This window comes from Belonocnema kinseyi, chromosome 5, assembly GCF_010883055.1.
Source record: "Belonocnema kinseyi isolate 2016_QV_RU_SX_M_011 chromosome 5, B_treatae_v1, whole genome shotgun sequence".
Classification (NCBI taxonomy): domain Eukaryota; kingdom Metazoa; phylum Arthropoda; class Insecta; order Hymenoptera; family Cynipidae; genus Belonocnema; species Belonocnema kinseyi.
Window position 1 is genome coordinate 9,720,885 of NC_046661.1, and position 27,004 is coordinate 9,747,888.

A 27,004-nucleotide genomic window follows, 5' to 3' on the forward strand; every position below is an offset into this window, starting at 1 on the left:
CTTTCTGATGAATTTCTGAAAGTGATTTTTCATTATTCGAGCCGGCAAGCTACAAGCATGGCCATTTCTACTGTAAGAGAGTCTTTAATGCAGCGATTTGTGGCTGGTAACATCGGATTTAATGCGATAAGCAGAGAGGAATTCATTGAAAGACACGTGACATAATTCGCCAATGAAACTTATAATCGACAACCAGAAATTCCCAGAGCTATTGCTATCATCGATGGAACTTATGCTTACATGCAGAAGATCAGTAACTTTCGCGTACTTCGACAGTCATTCTGCAAACATAAAGGACGTTACTTGGTAAAACTTGCTCTCATTCATGCTCCAGGCGGATACATACTTGAAATACAAGGACCATATTTTCTGACTCGCGAAATAATGACGCACAAATGCTCATTAACGAACTTGAAAGAGATGTGGAAGGTATGAGAGAATTTTTCGACATTGGTGATATTTTTATAGAGGACCGTGGATATAGAGATGCCCAACCACTTTTAGAACGCTTAGGAATTGTGTCCAAGATACCACCATTTCTCCAACAAGGGCAGTGTCAATTGGTAACGGAAGAAGCAAACGAAAATCGGCTAATAACGAAATCTAGATGGATAGTGGAATCCAGAAATGGCCACATAAAGTCCATTTTCAAGTTCTTCGCGAAAACCATTCGGATGGCTCATGTACACAAACTAAGGGACTTCTTTCGTATTGCTGGTGTCATAATTAATCGATACCATTCTGTTATCGAGATGCAAGGCGTTACAGCAGAGCTTGCAAGAGAATATATAGCTAGAGCTCGTGAGCCAAATATTGTGCAAGCGCGCGTAGAAGTGGACAATATGCGCTACGGAAATGCAAATTGGAATCGCCTGCATGAACTTTAAGTACCACAATTTCGTCGCCTTACATTGGAAGAAATACGCGACATAACAATTGGCGTGTATCAAGTAGAACTTGCCCCATCTTACGTTCAAGACAAGCTGCAACGAGAAGAAGATGAGGAGTTTCAACTAGATACGCGACTTAATGAACCTGGTTTGATCACAGTACGAGTATTTTCTCGTTTCCGAAATGCGACCAGGTACCAGCTGTGGATAGCGTTCAATGAGATCGATGACATAGGACCAGACAATAACGAAACGCTTCTCGGTTATTACTGCACATGTAAGTCAGGGGCCAGAACTCTTGGCACTTGCGCACATATTGTAAGCGTTTTATGGTTCCTGGGTTATGCACGTCACCAGCAACACGTAAAGTATCCTCAAACTTCCTCACTACAAAGAATTCTAGACGCTGCTAATAGAGGTGAAAAAGCGAACCAAAATCGAGAGCCAGAAATAGTTTAATATTTCGCAAAAGCTACTGGGATTGCTTCTATTCGCTGATCATGGGTGCTTAGCGTTCGGCCCTCTTGCGAAGGGTACACTGTTATTATCGGAATGTGCGCTTAGTTACTAATGTTACTTTGGGTACCATTTCTGCCTTTAAAGAAGTGATTAATTAGTCAAGTTAAAATCTTGGGCGCTTAGCATTTGATCGTTTTGAGAAGCGCTCTATATGAATCAATGGTGTAGGCGAAAATATGACAGACCACGATCTGAACCGTGATTTCTATGTTGACATCGCTTTTGTAACAAAATCTCTTGTAATTCGTTTTATTCACTGATCTTGAGCGCTTAGCGCCGCATAGCGCTAAAACTGTAAATTTTTTTGGATTTTTTTACGGATATTTCATCCGGCACTTATAACGTTAAAAATTACAAAGTTTCAGCTAAATCCACCGAAAGCCATTTTCCCATACATTTAATGCGGGGTCCTTCACATTTTTCAGCCCTCTTCGTGAACATTTTTTGCTGCTCGGCTTTTTACGTGAAACTTAGTTTGTTTGGCCATTTAGCTATTTTTTGTGTAATCAAAAATAGTTTTAGGGTAGTTCACCCCCCTAAAAAATTTTCGACAATTTTGGGAAAATTACATTTTTTATCTCTCATTATGAGGAATTTTTTCCAGTTGGTTTTATTGTGAGATACCGCTGCGTTTGCAAACTTATCGGGGGTGGTTCTTACCCCTTAAAATCGCTTTGTGCACGTAAGAAAAAATATGTTTCGCCTCTCGACAATGTGCGCTTGAGGTTGTCTGATAGAAGTGTAAGCTTGCTTAATTTTTTTAATTGATCCCTCCATGTTTACGAAGTGAATTGTGTCTCATGGTAGGAGACAATTCGTTCAGGTTTGTCATGGTAGGAGACAATTCGTCCAATTCTGCCATGCTAGGGGGTAAAATGGTCAAATATTCGAATAATTGCAGCTTGCGTTGTTTGCTTTTACACGGCATACAGTGTAATATATTTGCTGAATCCATCGAATACCGCAAACACATATCGTAACCCAAGTCTGGGTGTTGGTAGCGGCCCATAGTAGGCAATGAATATCACCTCCAGTGGTGCGGCCATGAAAATTGGCTGTAGGAGGGCATGTCTACCTTGGATATTGATTTTATTTCTTTGACAGGTGTCGCAACTTTATAACTTTATATTATTTAGTGGTGTGGGTAGATAAACATTACACTTATTGTTACACTTTTGGTATAAACACTCGTCATGAACCAAATATTTCTCCTCATTTTTAAAGTGATCCATTATTTCTTCAAGTCTGGGCTCTTCCTTTTACTTATCCTTCAACCTTGTGAACTCTTTTTTTACGAAGGTTATAAGGTCTGTTCGCTAAGTGGTATATTATTCACCGTTTTCCATTGGTTTCAGGTGAGACTTGATGTCCTGTTTTTTATCTGTGATAACATTTGTTCTTCCAAAACAGTGTTACACTTGTACCCAATAATCTTGGATAGCTAGAATCCATCTTGTTAATTTTACACTTAGAAGCCTACAGGTTTGTAGAATGGTGAGAGCAATATGATCTGCTCGGTGAATAATTTTCCCACTTAGTATAATGGTATAATGGTCATGGTTTTGATGATGAACCGGCTTTATATACATTCTTCAAAAATTATTATTTATCTATCATGTGCCTCAAATGATATACTGGGATACACTATCGCCCAAAATTAAATCTTCGAAAATTTGTTATCTTCTTCATATATCTTACTGAAGCTTCAAAATTGATCCAAAAACTAGCTAAACTTTCTTCTTTAAACAAAATGTCTTTCTTCTCGGTGAGATTCACGACAATTCTCAATTTTCGACCAGCAGAAGAAAAAATTGGCTTGATGTTTTTCAAATTTATAATATTATCCCAATGAGCTTTGTAAATGCCTTTACCGATTTCCTTTAAACAATATCTGTATAGCAGCATGGAGTTTTTGTACTGTTCATTTTTACCTTAAAAACTGAAAATGACTCTGTTTCTGAAGGTCCTTGGCTAGAAAGTCCATTGGATGTATCAATTATGACATTTTATATTTATTAGCTCTGCCTTTCACAAATGTAAAGTAACCATTGAACATCCCAGTCAAGCATATGTAACAGTTACGTACACCTTTCGTACTGCTCTGTTTTGGCATTAATACGTAGTGCGCTACGAAAGTTTTGCAATACGCGAAACCTATTGAAAGAAGAGATGATCCCGAAACGATTGAGAAATGGCGTCGTGGACAAAGGAAATGTCTCCGGTATTGGGTAAGGATTGTCCGCATCACACAACAATCTTCCAATGGTGCAAACAGTTCGAAAGGGGAAATTTCGATCTCGCGAACGACTCTCGCTCAGATCGACCGCCGGAAGTGGTGACATCGGAAAACATTGCGTCTGTGAATAATCTACTGAAGATATATTTTTAAGCATCAATTAGTGCGAGATAACAAGTGCTGCAACCGTTCATAGGAAATATCTCACTAGTTGTATCAAAGTCTTTTAACATTCATTTGTAGATGAGTCCTCCAGTTTTTCTCATTTATGAGGAATTTTGCATACTGAATTTTTCCGAAACTTATTTATTTTTCACATGGAGCACATAATTTTCTTGGCTCATATTGTAAACTATCGTTATACGCGAAGAAAAAGCTTGACTGAGAAATCTTACATCTTATTTTTTTCAGGTCTTTAAACAGGCGTAGTCTAGCAACTCCATTCAACTTTCTCTTGTTTTACATGTATTTAGTCTATTGCATCTCTGATTTAAACAGGAACAAAAATTTAGCACGAAATTCAAAAAGGTCAATGAATAGAATTATGTTTTTTTTTGAGTAAAGGATTTCAAATATTAAAATATCGAAATGTTCCAGAAAGAATCAGCAGAGATTTAAGATTTTTCTGATTTTGAACCTATAAATGATTTCAAAACTTCCTTTGTATCCAGATTTATGATCTATTTTAGTGAAACTTCTTTCACCTCCAAGAACAGTGTGCTTAGATCCCTCGATATCAGGTTACGAAAGGTTATGCACATGAACCAAAGCATGTACCTTAAAGTCTTCTGTTGGCCCCAGGAACCAACGAGGACAAGCGATGTGACAGAAAAAGAATCTACAAAAGAGTAGAGCTAGCAATCGCGCGTTCGAGACTTGAGTTGTTGACAAGTTAAAATGATATTGGATCAGACGGTAGGAACGGTCGATCTAACCAAAATAATTTCGATCAAAATAATACAATTCAAAATAATCCGCCAAATATGGACGCGTCAACTGTCCCGGAAATGTATAGCTCGCGTCCCGATTTAGGTTTCCAGCCAAATGTACGTGTCTCTCGAGAAAGTGCAGCCCCTAATCCAAATAATGTTGCGATGCTGATGGCGCAATCAATCGCAGATACGCTGGCAATTCAACAAACGGTAAGTCAAATTCCTGTTAACGATGCAAGAAATATTTATATTTGTGATTTTATTCAGGACACAGTTAACGCGGCTACGTACATCCCGCCAGCGTATAAATCTGCTCTAATCACAGATGCCTTAGGTCGGTTAACAGGAATAGCGCGTGAGTGTACTCGGAACAGGGAATTTGAACTGAGCATTGAACTTATAGATTTGATAAAAGAGCGGTTTGCTCCTGGAAAGCGCTTCGAGTGGTATTTAGTCCAGATTTCTCGTCTGAAGATGAATCGCGACGAAAATCTAAATTATATGAATGACCTCCTGCACTCCTATTTGAGTGGCGCCGGAGTAGCCTTCGAAGCGACGCCATTGCCACAAACACGACGATACCAATACGCGCAGCGGCGCTTAGAACACTTATAAGAGGTCTACCAGACGATCTCACGAGTGCTGTCGATGACAAAGATTCGAAAACTCTAGAGAGCGCTTGTAGTCCAGTCAATCTAGATGTTTTCTTTGAGTAAAATAGTAGCACCTTGAAAATTTGACAGATGATTCTTCATACCATCTTATAAGATGTATGTAAAAAGTAACAGCTGAAAAGCTGTGCTCCCCTCCCAAAATGGCGTTCAAATGGCGAAATTCGTATTTTTTGGATTTAATCATGGTTTGCAGAAAAAGAACGAATCGCACAACGAAAAGTTGTTAATCAATGTCGTTGGGCATAAAATTCTCTTTATTATTATGCTACAAAAAAAACTTAATTATTTTACTTGCAAATTGATTATTAATTAATATTCTTCTTAAAAATTCAATAATTATTTCAACAGCAAAAATGAATTTTTTGGAATGTGATTACCCGATAATGATACCTTTATTAATGAATAATGTTCTCTATTTTTTAATCACATCGATATTGTTGTTTCTTAAATATTACACTGTAAATTAAGAAAAGTCCCTTTTTTGTTATTACTGTGAGCGTCAATCTAGCAATCGCACATCGGGTTTCGCCACTGGAGTCGATAGTCCAGCGTTTATGTTTGATGAAACAACCAAAATCATTTTTTTTTCATTAAGTTGCATTCGATTTGAACACTTATCACGGGGTAGAAGGTAAGTGAAAGAGACCTTTCCGTGGAGCGTTAATGCCGCGCGTCCGAGGGCGCTGGGAAGCGGATAGCGATTTCTCGCTTTTTGTTGCTCGCACGGAAACGCTGTGGCGACTTCAAACTCACTCGAGTAGTCATATCTACGAAAATACTCGATGAAAATTGATGATTCTTTTTTTCACTTAATAGAGCGTATCTAGGGGAAAAATAATCCTTACTTCTATTTGCGCTCATTCAATTTTTAATCGTATTTTTGCAAGTGAAAATTGCAACTGTATTATTTTTCAATGAATGTTTATTAAAAATGTTAAAAGAAGGTATGAAAATCATCGCAAATGTGCATTGCAAATTGTTTGAAGTATTACAAATCTCGGACCAGTCCATTTCACCCATGTTTAATTAACCAGGTTTCTGCATAAATCACAAGAAAATCAACATCGACCTTGTCAATAAAATCATCACTTTTGCATTCCATCAATTGTTAAAGTTATTTTATTCAATTAGTAGTTATGTGAAATAAAAAGAGGGGAAAAAATGAAAAAAATTGTGCCGATGTATTATTTTACCGAGAACTTGTGATAAAAAAGCTACAGCGAGCTGACGAAGCGAGCAAACAATTGGCAATGCACGTTTGCGATGATTTGCATACCTTCTTTTAACATTTTTAATGAACATTCATTGAAAAATAATATATTTGCAATTTTCACTTGCAAAAATACGATTAAAAAATTGAATTAGCGCATATTCGAGTGAAGATTATTTTTCCCCTCGATACGCTCTATTAAATTAAAAAAAGAGTTATAAATTTTCATCGAGTGGTTTCGTAGATATGATTACTCGAGCGAGTTTGAAGTCGCCACAACGTTTCCGTGCGAGCTACGAAAAGCCAGAACTCGCTATCCCCTTCCCAGCGCCCTCGGACTCGCGGCATTGACGCTCCGCGGACAGGTCTCTTTCACTTGCCTTCTACCCCGTAATAAGGGTTCAAATCGAATGTCTCCGGGATACGTGGAAAGACTAAAGGCAGTTTTATCACCTCTCCAAATTTGAACTCTTAATGTTAATTAAAAGCGGAGATATAAATAGTTCAAAAAAATTTTATTCTGCGCTCCAAATTGTTATAAACAATTGAACTCAGCGTCAAAATTTCTTTAAAAATACACACACTCGATACGTGAAATTACAATGAGCTGCGTACTTTATTCATGGAAATACGATCATGTAAAAAGTTGCCATCAGTTGGAAAATGTAAAATATTTGCAACTTAATGAAAAGAAAATTATTTTTGTTATTTCATCAAATATAAACGCTCGACTATCGAATCCAGTGGCGAAACCCGATGTGCATAATGAAGTTTTTTTTATCGTAATAATATAGAGAATTTCATGCTCTACAACATTGATCAACAACTTTTCGTTGTGCGATTCGTTCTTTTTCTACAAACCATGATTAAATGCAGAAAAGCACGAATTTTGCCGTTTGAACGCCATTCTGGGAGGGGAGCACAGCTTTTTAGCTGTTACTTTTTACATATATCTTATAAGATGGTATGAAGAACCATCTGTCAAATTTTCAAGGTGCTACTATTTTACGCAGGAATCGAGGGTAAAATTGGCTAGATTGACTGGACTATTTCAAACATGCTAAGTATGCAGAAGAGCGCAGACGACAGCAGGAATCATCACGCTTCATGTCATACCGAGCCTAGCATTAACTGAGGGAACCGATGCCAGGGCACTCGGAGCAATATTACCTGTCAGACCCACGAAATTATCAGTATCCGGTCGAAGAAGCGCGGTTATATGCCCCATATGGACACAGAGTACGGTGATATGGCGGAAGGCAATATTCCTCGGGACATCCCCGCACGATGAGCCCGGGGCCCCATGTGATTCAACGGTTCCTTTTTGAATAAGGCCCTTTTTATCTACTTTTCAAGTTTACTGTAAAAATTTGATATAATTGTTTTAAATTCAATATGTTGTCTTCAAATTTATATGATTGTATGATTGAAGCTCAGAACTTAAATCTTTCGTTGGGCCCTTTTTTGAATGAGGCCCTTTTTGCTGCTTTTTGCGAATTTCACTACAAAAATATAGCAAAGGTATTTCACATTGTATTTTTTTCAATGCTTTTGTATGATTATGCATTTTAAGCTTGAGATTCAAATAACATAAGGAAAAAGGGCGTATTGAGTTTTGTGGTTGAAATCAGTTGTTCTGAGAAAATGTAAAAAAGGAAGGCAGTTCAGAACATTTTTATTAGGCTTTTCCCAGTAAAATTCGCAAAAATTACAGAAAAAGGGCCTTACCTGGAAAAGGGCTCAAAGGACGCATTGAGTTTTGCGATTCAAATAAGTTATTGTGATAAAATGTGAAAAATAAAAGCAGTTTGAAATACTTGCGCTTGGCTTTTCCCAGTAAAGCTCGCAAAAATTGCAGAAAAAGAGCTTTATCTCGAAAGAGGACCGATAAAATTTTAATTTTGAGCTTAAAATGTTTGTATGAAGTTGGCGCAACATATCCAACAGGAAAATCTAAAATTCCAGAAAAAATTCAAATTTTCTTACAGCACACCGTGGCCCTCCCTAATCTAAGCTATATTCTGGACCGGCTAAGGAATGCCGAATACTTTTGTGTTTTTCACATGGCTTCGGGATGCCGAGGTCAGGTCCGATTCAATGTAAGACGATGTCTATGGGGATAAAAAATGCCCCTGCCACCTTTCAGCCTAGATGACATTGTAAAAAAGGTTATTATAGTCCAAATATCTATTTCTTTTATTTTTCTCTGGGAAATAATGGAATTCTGGTAAAACTTTCGGTATAACCGTTTCATTGTATAGTTTAAAATGTTTAAAAGGACTAGAAAAGGTTTCCCGCCTATCATGGAGTACTTATTTATGGACTCTCTCCGTCTTTTCGGGACGAATCTCTTCTTGTTTTTGATAATTATCTTGTTGATATTGAACTTGAAAATGGTCCATTTTTCATTGATCAACTCTTGACTTAATGAAGAGTAACTTTTGTAATTTTTTACTAGAAAAAAAAAACTATATTTATAGCCAAACTTTTTGAGGCTCATTATTAAAGTCTGAATATTCAATGTCACAAATTTTATGATTTTATTACAAAAATGTATATAAATAATTCACACATGGAGAAAAATAGAGGTTTTTCTGTGTTAAGTCCATAAAAAATTGGTTAGCGATGCGCTCGTTCAATTTTTTTTTGTTTAAATCTGAAAAAAAACTAAATAAGAGTTTTTCCACTATGAAGATTCTGTTTCTAGTATTAAATAATCAAAATTCGAAAAACGTTGTTTAAGACCGAATCGGAAACTATTGACGCCACAGAAGCAAGAATTGACCGCGTATGGAGAGAGGTCAACGAAATCGACGAGTCAAAAGACACGGACCCAGGTGGGCATTGTAACACCCACAGTCCTCCAGTATCAGGGCCTCCTGATGGGGTGAATTCCGAAACACGATCGGGCCGGAAATTGAAACTCCCAGTGTAGCCGGTGCCCTAACTGACGTCCAATAGGCAACTGTAGAAACGATACCAGGCTCATCTAGAACCCGCAAATTAAGGGTTTCTATCATGGGCTTACTTACGACAGAAAGGATATAACAACAAGGAAAGGGGTAGTATGGCATTCCAGGCGCTTCTATTCCTCTACTCCAAAACGCAACTCGGAGAGACACGGTCTGGGATGTGGATTAACGATGCCTCACATACACATCGCCGATCATCGGGATGGCAGCCAAAATTCTGATGACTCTGGCACTATCGAAATCCCCGACTTAGAAATGCAGGCTTTTGAACTTCAGAGCAGTCGAGAATTACTCATATATTTGCGTGACAACATTGTACATTTTTTAGCTGCGGATTACGAGCCAGTAAGCACCATATCGAAGTTTTTCATAGCTGCTGGGGTTATCGACTTGGAGGAAATGGAAATACTCGACCGGGAAGGGGCCACGTCCTAGCCACCAATCTCGGGAGATTTAGAGTGTATGCCATTATTCACAAAACCCGACATTTTGACGACCTCCTCGAAAGAGTCCAGACTAAGCTTATGCAACTTATTAGTAATTCTGAAAAAGGGTCAGGCTTAGCATTTCCGAATAGCGCGTTCTGGAGAAATGTGCGATAGCCTGATGATGAATGTCTTCACCGAGAAGCTGGAGAATGTTTTCGCAAACACGAGAATAAACATAACGGTTTGTTATGGCAAAATTGAAATACCGCCTAAAAAAAGTCGACCAAAACTAATCGCCGAGTTTCATATTAGCCTAATCGATGGAAACAAAGGTGTCACAAAAACGTATTATAGAATCAGGGAGCGGTACACCAGGCCAAAATTACGTGATGAGGTTACCGAATATATCCGAAGATGTCGGAACTGCAGTGAGCAGAAGATCATACGTGTACGTACACGAAAACCTTTGTTATTCACAGGCGCACATTTTGATACCTTTGACAAGATTTCCCTTGATCCGGTGGGTACATTACAGACCACGCCTGATGGGAGAATCGCCACATCGTTACAATACAGGATAAACTGAGCAAATATTATATTAGAGTTGCGATACCTAACATATACGCAGCTATCATAGCACAGGCGTTAGCAATGAACCTGTACTCTGTGTACGGAGCGGCAAGGTGCATTTTAACAGACCACGATAATAGCTATCAAACAGGTCACAAGCGCCTGTATCAAGAAACTTACAATCAATTCGGACTCCCGTTATATTATTGGCGGTCACACGCAGTGGCGACGAAATTGAGAAGACAGGATATGGTTGGCAAGCAATAATCGACTTGTCATAAATAGACTAGAATTTAAACATTTTTAAACGACAACTGAGAATTTAGACATTAAATGACGCTATATACCAGCACACAAGGGCTGTTTCGGTAACGAACAAACAGGTGAACTAGCGCGAATGGGCGTAAATGAAGAATTGGGACAATAATCACCGACAATTTAAATATAAACAAAATAATTTAAATATATATATATATATATATAATTAAAAATTTGTCATAAGGACAACCGCAGGATTTCGCCGGGAGCGCGTGCTAATCTGAAAACTTGCACCCGCTTCCAGCGAAATCGCGGTAAAATTTCAGCCATAACCACGTCTCACAACCGTGAGATAGGTGGTTACAGTCTTCAATTGCTTAGACCGATCACTATTTAATAAAACATGAATTCGGCAAAGCTTTCGAAACTTAATGAAGCTTCAAAACGCACGAAGCTAAACATGTATTCCTATTGTATTCCTATTATCGTATCGCCAATAACTGTTTAGGTGCGTGATCGATCATGATGATACCGATGATCTAGCTATCCTGGTGCTAATATCGATTCATGGGGGATGCTCCACATCCAATGGATCAGGATTTTTCTCCTATACTAAGTTCATCTAGAACATGGAGCTTCATTACGAGCTAATAGCTTCTCTTCGACGGAGTAACGGAGTGTGGCGAGCGACGTTTCAATCAAGGTGAAGCCACTACTGAATGTTCCGCCCGACTACACGGACAGAAGTATACATGGGTAGCCAAAGCGTTGGACACGGCCAGGTAATGTCCAGCTTGTTTGAGTGCGCTCGGCGTGGATAGGCACATTTTCCTCGACTTTCGACATATTCCGCGCTTGGCTCACGCATGGCTCATTCGTATCTGTGACACCGGTGAGAAAACATAGCGAATCCGTGCACCAACACGGATAGCCAATGCCTAAACACTGTCTATCAGTGTATGCGAAAAACTCAGCGCATGGACATTTCGTGTACCCGTGCAGCAGGAGATAGTAAAATATGTAATTGGAGTATTGTTTCCATCTAATTATCCTTTCGGTATACACCTTTTGTAAAAAACTCCAATCGAGGTCTCTAGCAGCAAATACGAGCAATTAAACAAATATTGTGTGTGTTATGTTATTTTAATTCTATCCTTACAAATATGTCATTAAAGCATTGCTTTCATCAATTCATTTTTTTCGGTATAATATTCAGAATTGGGATTTTGTCCGGAAAAATTGAAATTTTTTGCTTGGATCGCAGTTTTTGTAGGTAATTTCAGGGAGCACAGTCTTTCCCTTTTTTCTTAGTTTTCACTTTTTTTATAGCATTTCCCTTTAACCCCTATTCTCAAAAAATTTTCCCCTTTTTCCCCTTTTCTCTTTAAATATACTACATTTGAAAATAAAACATTTTTATTGCGTGAAAAATTCTCTTAAATTATTCAGTGTACCCATTATTAAATAATGAATAAAACAATCATAACAAATAAATGCATTATTAATGAATAAATAATTTACACGTTTCCAGTGCTGAATCACTAAAACTGCTCTTTGAAAAAAGTGTGAAGCTGTAACATTTTAAATCAAGTTGAAAATGCGAAAACTGGAGGCAGAAGTTGTTATACAATATAAAATGGGGACATTTACAAAATAATAGCACTTTTTAAATCTGTATTAGCAGGTGAACACTTGTTAGTTGTAACGAAGTTACAAGCGCCTCACTACCGTACGGTCCTGTGGGCCTGGGAGAAGGAGTGGGGAACGACACCCCAGTCTTTATTACCACAAACGCCATCCCCGAATAGTCAGTCTTTACCTTTGTGTCTTGTGCTCGCCACACGTCTTCCGGGATTGTCGGCCCGGTGTTCCGCCGCCGTCCGGCTCTGCGCCGGAGGGCCAGGCTGTCTGTCCCAGTTATAAACCAGGCTGATGGATGCCTTCCAGAACTTCAACCTGCTCTCGGGGATGGCTGGCGAGATTGAACAGCGATTGTGGGGAGGCGGGACCCACCACCCTCTTGTAAGTTGGTTTAATGAGCCCTTCTTATGTTTCTTATGTTTATTAGATCTGGCCTTCAAGTTTATTGACTGGACCCGCTTCTCGACTTTCCGCATCCTTTACCTTTCCTCAATTTGCGAGATCCCTCACAAAGTTAAAATGTACAAAGTTAAGTACCTACCTAAAAATATAATATTTTGAATTCATCAACTGCAATGTTAAACGTTCTAACTTGAGCAGTTTTTAATGTAAGTTGAAGTGTACTGAAGAGTGGGGCGGAGATAAAATTCTAAAATAAATCAAATCGTTTTAGCTGGGGGGGGGGGGGGGGGGGGGGGGGGGGGGAGATCTTGCGTGTTGGCATTCGACAAAAGTGAAAACAAATTTAATCCGTACTATTTTGCTTTTTCGGAAGAAAACTTTTGTGATGATTATGGTTTTTTGGCATATTATTTTTGTGTTATTCTGGAACGTTATAAACACCACAAAAAGAATCAATCGAAAAAAATATTTCTGTACATTTAAAAAAAATTGGAAGAAAGGTAGCATTGTATCTAATTCAAAAACATTTCAATTATAAATTTAAAAACGAGAACAAAAAATATTAACCGATTTCAATTCTTCTTCCTTTATTTGTTTTGCATGTCACACGAAAATTGTTGTCCTTCAAGCTCGAACGATTCGATTAATTTTAGCATTTTTTCTAGGCTCAACTGAACATGTAAAAATTGCGTATTCAAATAATTTTATTTTTCTCGGACTTTTTTACATCACTGTGAATGGATTTCCAATACCCTAAGTATATCCAATTTTCAAATATAAATTCTTTAATGGCAGAAGTCAATAAAAAATCATTGAAAATTATTTAAAATTTAACATTTCTTATAAAAAATTGTTCTTTCGACATGTATCAGTAAATTTTTAATCTTTCCTCTACTTTTTCCCTTTTTGGTAAGAAAATTGCCCAATTTCATCTTTTTCTCTCTGTTATGCTCATTAAAATGTCAAAAAAGTACTATATTTTCTATGAAAAATATGATGCAAAAACAAAAAACTACCCGGCTTGAACACAATCCCTTTTTAGCACAAAAATTCTATTATCGTGCTGAAACAATACTCGAATGACACGTTTGTAAGGTTAGAATGCAAAACAACATTCGAGTATTGTTTTAGCTTAATAATAGAATTTTTGTGTTAAAAAGGGATTTTTTCAACGTTCGAATGCCGAGAATTCTAATCTTTCGTTAATACCTTGTGTTAAGGCCGGGCAGTTTTTCTTTTTTGTATCATATTTTTTATAGTAAATATATTACTCTTTTTTGACATTTTAATGAGCATAACAGGAAGAAAACGGGGAAATTGGGTAATTTTCTTAGGAAAAAGGGGGAAAATAGAGAAAATATTAAACATTTACTTATACATGTCTAAAATAACAATTATTTATAAAAAATGTTAAATTTTAAACAATTTTCAATGATTTTTTATTGACTTCTGCCATTAAATAATTTATATTTGAAAATTGGATATACTTAGGGTATTGGAAATCCATTCACAGTGATGTGAAAAAGGCCGAGAAAACTAAAATTAGTTGATTACGCAACTTTTACTTGTTCAGTAGAGTCAAGAAAAAATGCTAAAATTAATCGAATCGTTTGAGCTGAAGGACAACAATTTGCGGGTCGACATGGAAAACAAGTAAAGGAAGAAGAATTGAGATCGGTTAATATTTTTTGTTCTTGTTTTTAAATTTATAATCGAAATGTTTTTGAATTAGAAGCAATGTCTGCATTATGCATACATACACAGAAACATACATACATACATACTGTGACGTGATATTCTATACCGCGCCCAAATTATGTAAATTCACGCTCAATAAACTTAATTCAATTTCAGATTCCTTAATAAACTATACCTGTTCGAGCACAAAGTCCATCCAAGATCTGTCATAGGACAGAAGTCTCGAGGGTTTTGGCATGTTGCCAGGAAGCAAAACTCTCGAAAGTTAGGCATTGTAATCCTGTAGCTCCGATCCGTCGCCAGACTGGGTGGTCATAATAACTTTTAAAAATACACACATCCACTAATATTGTCGAACCTTTTTGTTTTTTTTTGTTCACTAGATACTCTTCGGCCCGGCCGCCCGACCACCACACTACTCATTCACGACTACATTATACATTCTACAATACAGATTCACGACTAGGTAGCCGTGAATCTTTCATTCACGCACGACACCTCCACTTCAAGTCGACAGGAGGAAAACACGGCCACATAGGATTTCTTCACCGATTGTTTAGTATTCAAACTGTCAATATACTAGCAGCCGACAACTTTGAGCGCGAACTACGTATAGTAGGTGTGCCAGACTAAGTGTTGCCTCGCGCATGTGTGTGAAATGGCGAGTTAAGTCTGTACTCGGCGTCGTCGACACTCACTCCCCTTTCGACCATAGTGCAGCCCACCTCGTTAGTAGTATGCCTCCTGTAACAACGCCGAAAATATAATTATACGAATTTGACCCACGCATCTTGTTTGGGCGTATAATAAGCTTCTCTTGTGAGAGACTAACCAAATTTGGCTTGGGCGTGACGCCCTAATTGAACGTAGGACCATTACGAATCAATAACTCAAGGTATGTATCTTCATTTCGCCTTCATCAAATTGTAATTGGCGCGTGGTCGATATTCGGGGTGGTGGGGACAGTTAGCCAACAACTTAAGTGAAATTTGTTCTTTTCGAACACGGACTTGGATGTGTAAGATATTGATTTAAATTCTGTGCGGTAGTAAGAACTGACTAAGTGCGATCGTCCAAAATAGAGGCGACCTTAGCTGAACTTTCGTGTCAGTGATGGACGGCCATGATGGAAGTTCGTTTGCAAACCAAATCAGATACCGAGTGTGTACTACTATAAGCAGTAACTTCTGCTTTGTATAATTTTGGGCGTATCATTTATAAAATTTTTAGTGAGAGTCTGGTCGGTAGTGAGCATCAGATTAGCAAGATCATCCAGAATGGCAGCGACCTTCATTGGCCTTTAATGTCATTCATGGAGGGCCATATTCGAGGGTCGTTAAGAAATCAATCACATGATTTCAGTAATGATCAGTCTATTTATAAAAATTTTAGTGAGAGTCTGATCGGTAGTGAGCATCAGATTAGCAGGGTCCTCCAGAATGGCGGCAACCTTCATTGACCTTTTCTGTTATTCATGGACCTCCATATTGGAGGGTCCTTAAGAATTCATTTACATGATTTCAGTAATGATCAGTCTTGTTGTAGGTTAGGTAACTAGAGTTAACCCTTCAGGAATTAAGGAAGCATGTTTAAATAATAAGGCTTTATGCATAATTCTGTTTTCCTTTTACGGGAGTATTTGACTGTAGTGTGAGGCATCCAATACCGCTTAATAAATGATTATTTTGTTACTCCTAATATCTGGTCGTATCTCAGTTATTAAACATTGATTCTTGTTCTGTGAGTGTTCTATTTTTTTGCTCAATTCTTCATAACCCTGCCCCTCTCTGTGTTGGGCTAGCGGGAGTTGAATATTAAAACTAAAATTATGGGTAGTAATTTATTCAAGTAAATAATCGATTGGCCTAGCAATAATAAAACTGATAAAAAGCCAAGGTTATAACACACACACACACTGTTGTCAAAAAGCAGTGATCCCCCCCCCCCCTATCAGCGAAAATATGTTTTCGAGCAAAATGATTTAGACCAAAGTTTCAGGATATTGCACGAGTATCTGAATGTTAGTCTTCAAGCTGACCTTAGCGGTCACCTCAAGGTTATTTCAAGGTCAACTTTCATTTTTCAAATGGAAACCACTATTTTTGACACCACCAATCGAAAGAACGGAAAATTTGACGTTCAGATATGCATCAAGGTCTTGTGACCTGATGACCTTCGGGGTCGTTCCAGGATCGTGTAAGCTCAAGCAAGGTCTAGGCGGCTAATAAGCGAAAATATGAGTTTTTGCTGTTAGGGGGGGGGGGGGCGATACTTTTTGACGACCCTGTATATATATCGGGCGACCTCTTAGAGTACGCAGCCTTATCCTTGCAAGAGGGGCTATACAAGGATGGACGAACCCCTTTCCCTAGCTTCTCGTGGGAAAAACAATGACAGCACCAAACATAGTTGTAGTAAGTGCGGTTCAAAACAACAGAACAGTACTACAAAAAAGGTGCTATGTAAGCGCAACGTCTACTCTACCACAGCCAAAGCAAGCCAGCAACAGAGAAAAAGAGGCGACAGTAAGACCAACCACGGGCAGGCATCCGATAGAGGAGGAGCGATGCTTTATGTCTCGGGGAAACATCAACACCCAGGTTTCTCTCAAGCCTAAAGATCTGGCTGAAATGGATGACGATCTTCGTGGACATTTTACTAAGAATCCGACCTCTAGACTATCAATTGTTGTGTGTATAATGGAGCGAGAGCTTTGGCCGATGCAAACCTTAAAATAAAACGAACGGTTGATCATAAGACCAAAAGACGAGTGCATAAACTCTCCATAAAGATAGGCTGGGCAAGACAGTACACGTTCCGCATTCAGTGTGTGATGGACTACATCACATCTGGCAAAAATTTTACCGCCAAGATTCAAAAGTTTGCGCGCGAACTCCGGACCCGTTATCACACACTTAACAAGTCAAAGCTGCTGACCATCAGACAGCATGTTGTTAAAAGAATACGGATACTATCTGACGCTAAGAGAAGTCTAGAGTGGAGAGAGAGGTGGGTCAGGGAAAATCAACAGTTTATCTCTGTCCCATTTCGACTCTTCCAAAACCATCCAATTACTGTCGACCACCCGCCTAAACCAGAGGAGATCGAAGTATTTTGGAGAGAAGTCTACGAAGTGCAGCATAGACTGGACGAAGTCTTAGATAACATAAATAGCTTCAAGGAGCCGTGTGATGCCATCATAACACCCGATGAAGAATGCCCAACCATCACTACCGAGGTGAAAAAAGTATTAAGAGGGATGAAGAACTATTCTGCTCCGAGACCAGATAGTGTCAGAACCTTCTGGTGGATGAAGTTTCCTTCAACCAATCAGCATTTGGCCAGTATTTTCACCTCATATTTAAAGTCGGAAGAGCCGATTCCGGAGTGGTTGGTGGAAGGGCGCACAATACTCCTGCCGAAAATAGGCAACTTAGCTGACCCGAAGAATTACGGGCCAATCACTTATCTGAACACACTCTATAATATATTCACAGTTATCCTAAATGATAGGATTGTTCGGGCAATTGAACCTGTGGGGCAAGAAATGTATGAACAACGTGGCTCAAAGAAAGGCGTAGCAGGATGTCGGGAGAACCTGCTCATCGATATATGTGTCTGCAAAGATGCAGTATACTACCAGCGTGACCTATCGATAGCCTGAATTGATTACTAATAAACTTTACACGTGTACCAACATAATAAAACCAAATAATGGAAAATCGAATGTACGCAGCCCGCGAAATTCAAAAACTCACCTTTTTAAACAAACCTCTTAGAAGCAGGGGGAGTAAGAAAGAATAAACATGTGAATCTCTATGCCATGTATGGGAAGGATACTTTAAAACGTGTGCATATATATCATGCTAAGTGGAAGCAGAGGTAAGTATTCGAAAATTCAATGAATTAGACAAAACGAAAAAGTGGCGGGACTTCGTCTTGTCCTCGCACGCTTTCTGCAACGCAGCATTTCCACATCGAGGAAAGTTTGGAACCGTGGATCATCTTTCTCGCCCGATGCCCGTAAGCTACCGTTTTGCAGGGGCAGAGTAAAACTAAGCATCTAATTGTCGCAGAGACAAGTTGGACGGTCCGTCGGTTCAGAGTACACTGGCTAGTCACGCGGTTTCTTCGTTTTTAATTTGTTCTGTCCGGGTACCGAGTTCGACGTAAACCCAAACATTATTAAAACAGAAATATGAAAAACGTGGATTCGTTTATTTCTCTGATTTATCGTAGACGCGAACATCTTCGAGGTAGGGTGAATACGAAACAAACTGACATACACACTACATGCATTTGTGCAAATTAATTTAATGTGATTGAAATAAAATTAGTTAGGAAGCGCCATCGACCATAATGTTTACGAAGTTCAGTGTTGACAGATCAGAAGACCTACCTTTCATACGAATGTCATAGGAGTTATCTACTTGAGAGCCAATGTGAATCTTTTTAATGTCGTGTTTTTCTTTTCAAGGGGCTTTGCCCCTCGACCCCCGCTCCAGCTTCACCCCTGAACCACATTACACTTTATCCCAGTTCTTTTTTATTCACTGTACCGCCTCACCCTTGAATTATATCAGTTGGAAAAGGAGCTCCTCATGACAGGTGTTTCAAAAGATAGTATGTGAATTACCTCCTTCGCGCACTAGCATCACCATATACTATTAAAATATTAATTCCTTTTTAAAACTTTTTAGATTGTTTTTAAAATTTGTATGACGGATATTTTTTAAATTGATACCTACATATTACATCATATAAAGCTAATATATAATTTAATTGAAAGGACTCTGCAAGCAAAGCAGAACGTAACGGTGATTTAAGGGGGTCACCCCCTGTGACGGCCCGTTCTTTTGACCTTTTTGGGGGATTTTTTGTTGATAAAAGATAACAACATGCAACTTTAAACATTTCACTATATATTTATTCACATTTGATCAGTAAATTGTGCAAGTTTAAACCCAAAATCTTTATTATGCGTGTGGCGTCACTCCGAAGACACCTATGTGGAGCTGTGACCATCGCCTGAACTAGGTGTTTTGAAAATATTTAAAATTGAATAATTGACACGGTTTTAAAATTTTTCTCAAATTTTATGATTTTTTTCTTAGGAAAAAAAGGCTCTTAGAATTTTTAATTATCCTAGTTCAGGTTATGCATACACACGTGCTAAATCTACCGTACAAATTTCAAAGCAATCGGTCAAACCGTTTTTGAGATATCATGCCGGTCAATTCGAAAAACGTGGTTTCTAGAAAAACGCGTTTGACATTTTAAGAAAGATGTAAACAATGCAGTACATCTAGACGTTCTAACAGCTGTAACTTTTCAACGATATCAAGTATTGAAATATCACTTCACCAGAATATTCTGCACATATGTAGTAATAAATTTACGCAAAAAATCGATTTTTTAGCCGAACACAAGGGGCGACTCCCTTAAAAGGTAATTCACAAGTAACTTGAATCAATATCATCAGTGACCCTACTAAAAAGTTTCCGCACTTATCTATCAGCTTACCTACACGTAATTAAGTTGTCTGGACTTAACATCGGGCATGTAAAGAACAAAGAGGAAAGGGACTGACAGGAACACTAAAACCCACAAATATGATAAATAATATAAAGCATTTTAAAAAAGAAGTTCGGTTCCCAAGCCGTATCTCTGGAAATTTGTCGATGTACTTTTACCGAAGTTTTGTTAGTTCCGATCCTACCTTAAGTTTTAGATCCACCATCATACACTTGCTCGCAATCCAGTCCATTTCTAGTAAAGTAAAAGACCAGGCTGCCCAACCTCTCAAATTAGGAATACTACTGTCATCAGATTGCGAAACGTTAACATATTACGTCACCTTAAACGGGCCTTACTTGGGGGAGAGGAGGTATAAAAGTCGGAAAAAGCGTTACGTGATATGTGAACGCTCCCTTACTTGATTGCATCAGAAAATAGCGTTCATGAATAATGATTTATACGGGAAAACCCCTGAGTAAAATATTGTATGGCACAAAACTACAGTTCTAACCTAAGTACCTACGTCATATTAAGATGTAGCCATCTTAAATCTAATAGAGAATTATAACAAAAGATAATGTTACCATTAACCAAAGCTCCATCGTTAGGACTTGTTAGGTCTGATCCTTTCTTTAACTGGATTTTTTCAATGCTAGCATCCTTATCTGGACTCACGTCCATTCCACTCCATCCCAAAATTTCAATCTGTTTTTCATAAAAAAAATAATTAAATGCAAAAAAAAATAGTTATAATTGTTCACATACTCACTAAATTTTGATAAATACCTCGAATTTGAGTGTTGCATCAGGTGGAATTCTTGGAGGACTTCCAGGTTTTCCATATGCGTAATTGGGAGCGCAGGTTAATATCGCAATTTCACCTTTCTTCATTGTGGCTATTCCAATTTCCCACGCTTTTATAACTCTACTTTGACCTAGCTCGAATACGAAAGGCTCGCTGCGTTCTCTACTAGAATCGAATTTTGTTCCATCTAATAAGGTTCCAGTGTAATGTACTTTGACGATGCATCCAGAGGATGGAGTTTCTTCTCCTTCTCCCATTTTTAAAATTTCTTTCAGGACTCCTCTGTCGTGTTCCGGCGAAATATCTGTAGTCATTCTACATGAAAAAATATTACACTTAAAACTTTTTTTTAAACATCTCCGTGCGAAGTTCGGTTACTCGTTTCTCAGAACGAGACGGGAGCGAATCAAATATGTTCTGTTTTCTCATGCGATTGAGAGCCAATAAAAAAACATCACTCATATTTATGATGGAACTGTGCCATAGCTAATGGAATTATCGGATGTTTGCATGGACATTGGTTGGAGGGGGTGTCAAATGTCCAGCCAAGAGTTTAGAAGCACGGGTCGAAGAAAGGCACGAGTGGTCGGCAGCAAGAAAAGGACCCGCGCTAATTTCTGACTTGCTTTCCAACAACGAAAGATGTCAAAAAATATCGCGATCTTCGACAAAAATCAGATAATCACAGCCTTCCGAGAGATTGAAAATAATGACAGAGTTTACCCGTTACAGTTCACAGTTCGAATTGCTTGAATATCTTTGTTAGAACGGAAGACAGCATGGTTGTAAATTATTGTACATTTAAGAAAAAAGGTTTATTACGTCTCTTTGTCAACTGCAATTTCTTTAAAAATGAATTCCTCATATTCATGAATTTTTTCAATTTTTTTTCCCATTGTCCCTTGTATAAGAAATAAGGGTCGAAACTTGAATATTCTTAAATGTGCCCGAAATTCCTTACTTTTTTTACATTTTTCAGTCTGCAAATAAAAAAATTTACTTTTTGAGCTAGCATTTTTTTCCTGAGTTGTAAATCTTCAAAGGCAGATGTTTACAATTCTGTCGCCCATAGTAATTGTCCAACTTATGCTGGAATTACTTACATACAAAAGCACAATGCGGCACTACGACTACTTCATCACCATATATGTCACTCATACATCATTAGCCTTAATAGCGCTCCGCTAAACGCTACTAGGGCAGCCGAGTCAATGGGATCATCCAGTTATGTATTTTATTTTTTTAACTTTCAGTGTATGTTCTAAAATCACTAGTAATAACAGTATAGTGTGAAAACACTTTTTTCGAGTTAATATTTGAAAAAGAAAAAATGTACACATTTAACATTCCAATTACAGTCGCGCCTATTCCGTCATGTTGATGTGACGTAGCACATCGTCAACACCTTATAAATAAGTCGGGCCTTGGGAAACAGATCATGTTCTGTTGCGAATGAAGTTTTTTTTCAGTTGCAATTGTCCGTTCTCATTTAGAATAAATGCGTAGTATTTTAGAGTGTCAGGAATTGTAATTGCTTCAGTGAATCTAGTTTCTAGGTTTTTGGTCATCTCTATGTGATTTTCTTTCCAACTGAAAAGAATTACTGTTTCCTTTAAATGATTCTTAGCCCATTAGAATAACTCCATCGTGGTTAGGATTGGATTCTGTGTTGAGCGCTGCAAGCTAGCTTTTGCCGCAAGTCCTTTCAAATTTCCACTAATTCCGTCACCTGGTCCTTTAGCATGTGTAGTTGCCTGAAAATATGTTTCTGCAGAAATTCTAAAATCTTTTTTTTGATTTAAAAGATTCATGAAGGTGTGTTTATTTTTTTAATGCTGCGCAGCGCCGTCTGCCACATAATAAATGTTGTTAACACGCTGAATTTCTTCTTGAGCTACTCGTTGATGAGCTTTTAAAATGTGTACACAGCTACAGTGTCATGACTTTAATAATCTGAGATGATTGCCATGCTAAAATGCTTCTGTTCGTTTCCATCTTTGTAATAAATAACTACTGCAAATATAGTTGCTTGATTATTATTCCAATGGAAAGATTGTGCAGCATTTTGAATGATGAAAGCATAATTTTCAGCAAAGTCGATCAAATTTAAGTACTCTCCTTCTTTCAGTATAGCTTTAAGGTGCTTCAGAAACAAACCAAATTTTCATATCTGTCAAAAGACTGGACGGTACTCGTGAGCAACTACAGAAGAGAATGATTCTGTGCAATCTTTGAGAATTGTATGCCAGATTTGTAGCCCTACATGAAAATGTTAGGATTGCCTTTTCAAAATTCGCACAATTAAGACCAAAAGCACTGTATTTTAGCTGGAGCGAGTGGAATTCATAAGGCTTACATCTGCGTTTATCATGACAACGTAAAGTTAAGGTTTTATGCGATTGACATTTAACATTTAACTGAGGGAACTGACAGACAATTGTCGGATTATCATGACTGCCTTGAAGAAATTATGTGCAGTGAACTCACTGTGACGCTTGTAATTTTAATGAAAGCGAATCTTGTCCTGACATAGAAAATGATCAAAAGTACCTGACTAATCTATTGGACGTAAATAGTTTCGACACAGTGTCATATCAAGTTTGGCAGCAAACTGATGAGTCACTTTGAAGACCGAAATAATAGACGCTGATGCTTTCTTAGAAGCACTCTGCACTAAACTTTAAAACCTGAAACCTCACGCATTTTATGCGAAACAACTAAATTTGTTTTTGAAGCACCTTAAAGTTATAATGAAAGAAAGAGAATACCTAATTTTGCTGAAAATTATGCTTTCATTATTCAAAATGCTGCACCACTAGAAACTAGAAACTAGTTTCACTGAAGCAATTGCAATTCCCGGCACTCTAAAATACTGCGCATTTATTCCAAATGAGAACGGAGAATTGTAATTGAAAAAAACTTCATTTGCAACAGAACATGACCTGTTTCCGAAGACAGTTAAAAAGCCTCAATATCAGAGAAGCAAACAATGCGCGAAAAAAGGGCGAACTAAATAAATTATGATGAATTTAGTGCATCTCCGCTGAAGAATCATGCATACAACCAAATCCCGGTTAGACTGGTCTACCTGTCCGAGCGTGCGAGGAAAGGCTGCGCTCGGATATCTTCGCATAACTACATAACTATTTTCAGTCCCAAAATGCCAAACAGCATTTTTATCGGGAAGAAGTCAATCTTTCGTTTAAAAATACTTTTAAAAAATATTAACTGACCAAAGAGTAGAAAATTTTCAATAAACATTTAAAATGGCAATTTGTTTATAAAAATTAAAAAATTAAAAACAATAGATTTTACAGAATGAAAGAGCATGAAAACCCCTTCAGGAATCACTCATAGAAAATTCAATTCTCATTTGTAGACAGGAAGTTATGACCATTTGAAAATACCCGCTTTGTCCGGAGGATGCAAATTTCACCCCCTGTAGTTCAAGGAAGGATGGTAGTAAAAATCTATAAATTGGTGGGTATACTACTATCGTATAGGCGAACAAACTCTAAAAATTTGAAGGCAGTCGGAAGACATGACTTTTAAAGTTGGGGCAGTTCAGGAATAAAGCCCCATATATGACTATATGTTACGCTTCGCCTAAAGTAATTATTATTCTAAATTAATAAATTGACTAAACAAAAATAAATGTTTCTAAAGGTTTATATCTCCATTAATAATTTAGTGCATTTACTCCTCAAGTGTCAGGAACGCTGAAATTAAAAAACTTCGCAAAAAAATCAGTTATCATATGTGTAATCACTTTTGGAAAATTCACGAACTGGCTTTAACGTATCTGGGCACACTGATACTCCATAAAAATGTATTTTCGTCGGCTTTGGCGGCGGGTGACGTCACAGAACGCGCTTCAAGCCATGAGGACGTCTCATTTTAGTTTAGAAAATCGACATTTCTTGTCGATATTTTGAAACTTTTCAATAAATTACTTTAAATTATGAAATTAACCAAATTAATTTTTTACTTCACATTTAAATTCATTGAGAGTCGAACTTTATAGAAAAACTTAACTACAAGGCAGAGAAAAGTTTTGTGGATGACCCTATTGCCGAGCATGAGAAGAGCTGCATACATGGGAAATACCTATTCTCTTCGTTATCGTATTTTCAGCAACATCTGCCATGTACATCATAGTCAAGGACAATGAAAAGAGAATGATAAAGACCTTATGAGGGAGTTGCCTTGGTCAACGATCGCTGAGCATCAAAAAGCTTTATTTTGACCAATAAAAAGTTGCGTAACTGTTTAATTTGTTACTTTAAGAGAAAAACAAGAAAGTACTTTTGAGCTATTAGTTAACTCTTTTAAAATGCAAAAAGAGCACTTTAAAAATAATAACCATGTGCGACAAAGCCGTGATCAAAGATCAGCGCGCACCAGAAGGCTTTAATTTTTACACATGAAGAGTATATTTTGCAGCAAATATTTCTTTTGAAGAATTCAACATTTTTGACGGAAAAACTTCCAAACACCAGAATCGACACGTGCTCTGAAAATGAATAACGCCGCGGGTACACCAAACTATGAAGCATGGTACTTACACCAGCAAGCATCGTGGCCTTACGCCCGTATGCACTGACATTTTTTCCTAGATCTATTTTCAGGTCGAACTGGACTAAAATCTTCTACAGAGATACGAGTTACGGGAAAACGAATAGTTTAACCCAATAAACCGTTTTTCGAAAATTTGGCACTTACGCCCGTATGCAGTGTGGCCCTTCACACCCACACACAACAAACACACACACACAAAGGTTAAACAACCGCCGTTTTAAAATATTTGAGCACTTTAGATCAAAATAATTTTTCACAACGCAACCATTATAAATTTAGCTAACCTGTTTATTAATGCATATAAATTCTCCTACATGTACTATAGTACTGAAATCATGATTAGTTTAACATTTCAAGGAGTTTTTTCTATAAGAACAATATAGTAAAGCGCAATTTATACTAGTATCGAGTAATGCGAAAGAAGCGCTTTAATGTGCCATATATTAAGTTTTTCACTCGCACTCCAGTTCACCTCTTACTAGAAAGAATTTTATCTCATATATTTGGTAAATATAGAATATATGTGATGTGTGAACAAAAAGTTCGTGGACTACATTTTTTTCAGTCGACGTAACAGCTCTGTAAATTTCTACAGTGATGCAACATCTAAAGAGAAAGCCTCTCATGTTCTCAGTAAATGTTTGGTCACGTTCGAGTTAGATCTCTGTTTTTAATGCCTATTTTTGTGAGTGTACCTTTGGTCTTGTCAGCGGATTGGAGCGAGACGTTTTAACCGATCAAAAAATCAACATCAGATTTTTCGTGAAACCCAGAAAAACTTTTTTGGAAATTTTAAAAACTGTATACAGGGTCATTAAAAAAGTATCGGACCCCTCCCCTCCCTATCAGTGAAAATATGCGGTTTTCGTGAGAAATATTTCAGACAAAAGTTTCAGGGTTTAAGGCAAGGATCTGAATGGTGACCTTGAAGCTGACCTTGGCGTTGACCTTCAAGTTTATTTCAAGGTTAATTTCTATTTTTCAAGGTCGGATCCACATAGGGTTTTTTTTGTGGACTGATGAGACTTACGATGGATCTCGCCTTTGTCGACTGGATCTAGACACAATGCCTAACTATTTTTTTTCAAACGTATATTTTCGGTGATCAGCCATCTAAACCTTGTTTGAGTTTTCACGACCCCGGAATGACCCCGAAGTTCATCGGGTCACATGACCTTGATGCATACTCAAACGTAAAATTTTGCTGTCTTTCGATAGGTGGTATCAAAAATAGGGGTTTCCATTTAAAAAATAAAAGTTGACCTTGAAATAACCTTGAAGGTAACCGCCAAGGTCAGCTTCAAGGTCACCATTCAGATCCTAGTCCAAGACCTTGAAACTTTTGTCTGAAAAATTTCTCATTAAAATGCATATTTTCGCTGATCAGCCGTCTAGACCTTGTTTGAGTTTTTACGACCCTGGAATAACCTCGAAGGTCATCGGGTCACATGACCATGATGCATAACTAAACGTGGAATTTTACGTTCTTTTGATTGGCGGTGTCAAAAATAGGGGTTTCCATTTTTAAAACGAAATTTGACCTTGAAATAACCTTGAAGGTCAACGCCAAGGTAAACTTCACGGTCACCATTCAGATTCTCGTCCAAAACCCTGAAACTTTTGTACGAAACATTTCTCACGAAAACTCATATTTTCTCTGATGGGGGGGGGGGG

The 27,004-nt window shown here is 37.8% G+C and overlaps 1 protein-coding gene across 1 annotated transcript in view; it reads right to left on the reverse strand.

Moving 5' to 3' along the window:
* The window catches only part of LOC117172530 (FK506-binding protein 59), a 112,523-nt gene that overhangs the window by 48,828 nt on the left and 36,691 nt on the right, over positions 1-27,004 (reverse strand). The window contains exons 2-3 of the mRNA XM_033360558.1: positions 20,734-21,067; positions 20,532-20,652 (exon numbers count right to left, since the gene is read on the reverse strand). Coding sequence (XP_033216449.1) covers positions 20,532-20,652; positions 20,734-21,066 — 454 coding nt within the window. The 5' untranslated portion in view covers position 21,067. The remainder of the gene's footprint in view (positions 1-20,531; positions 20,653-20,733; positions 21,068-27,004) is intronic.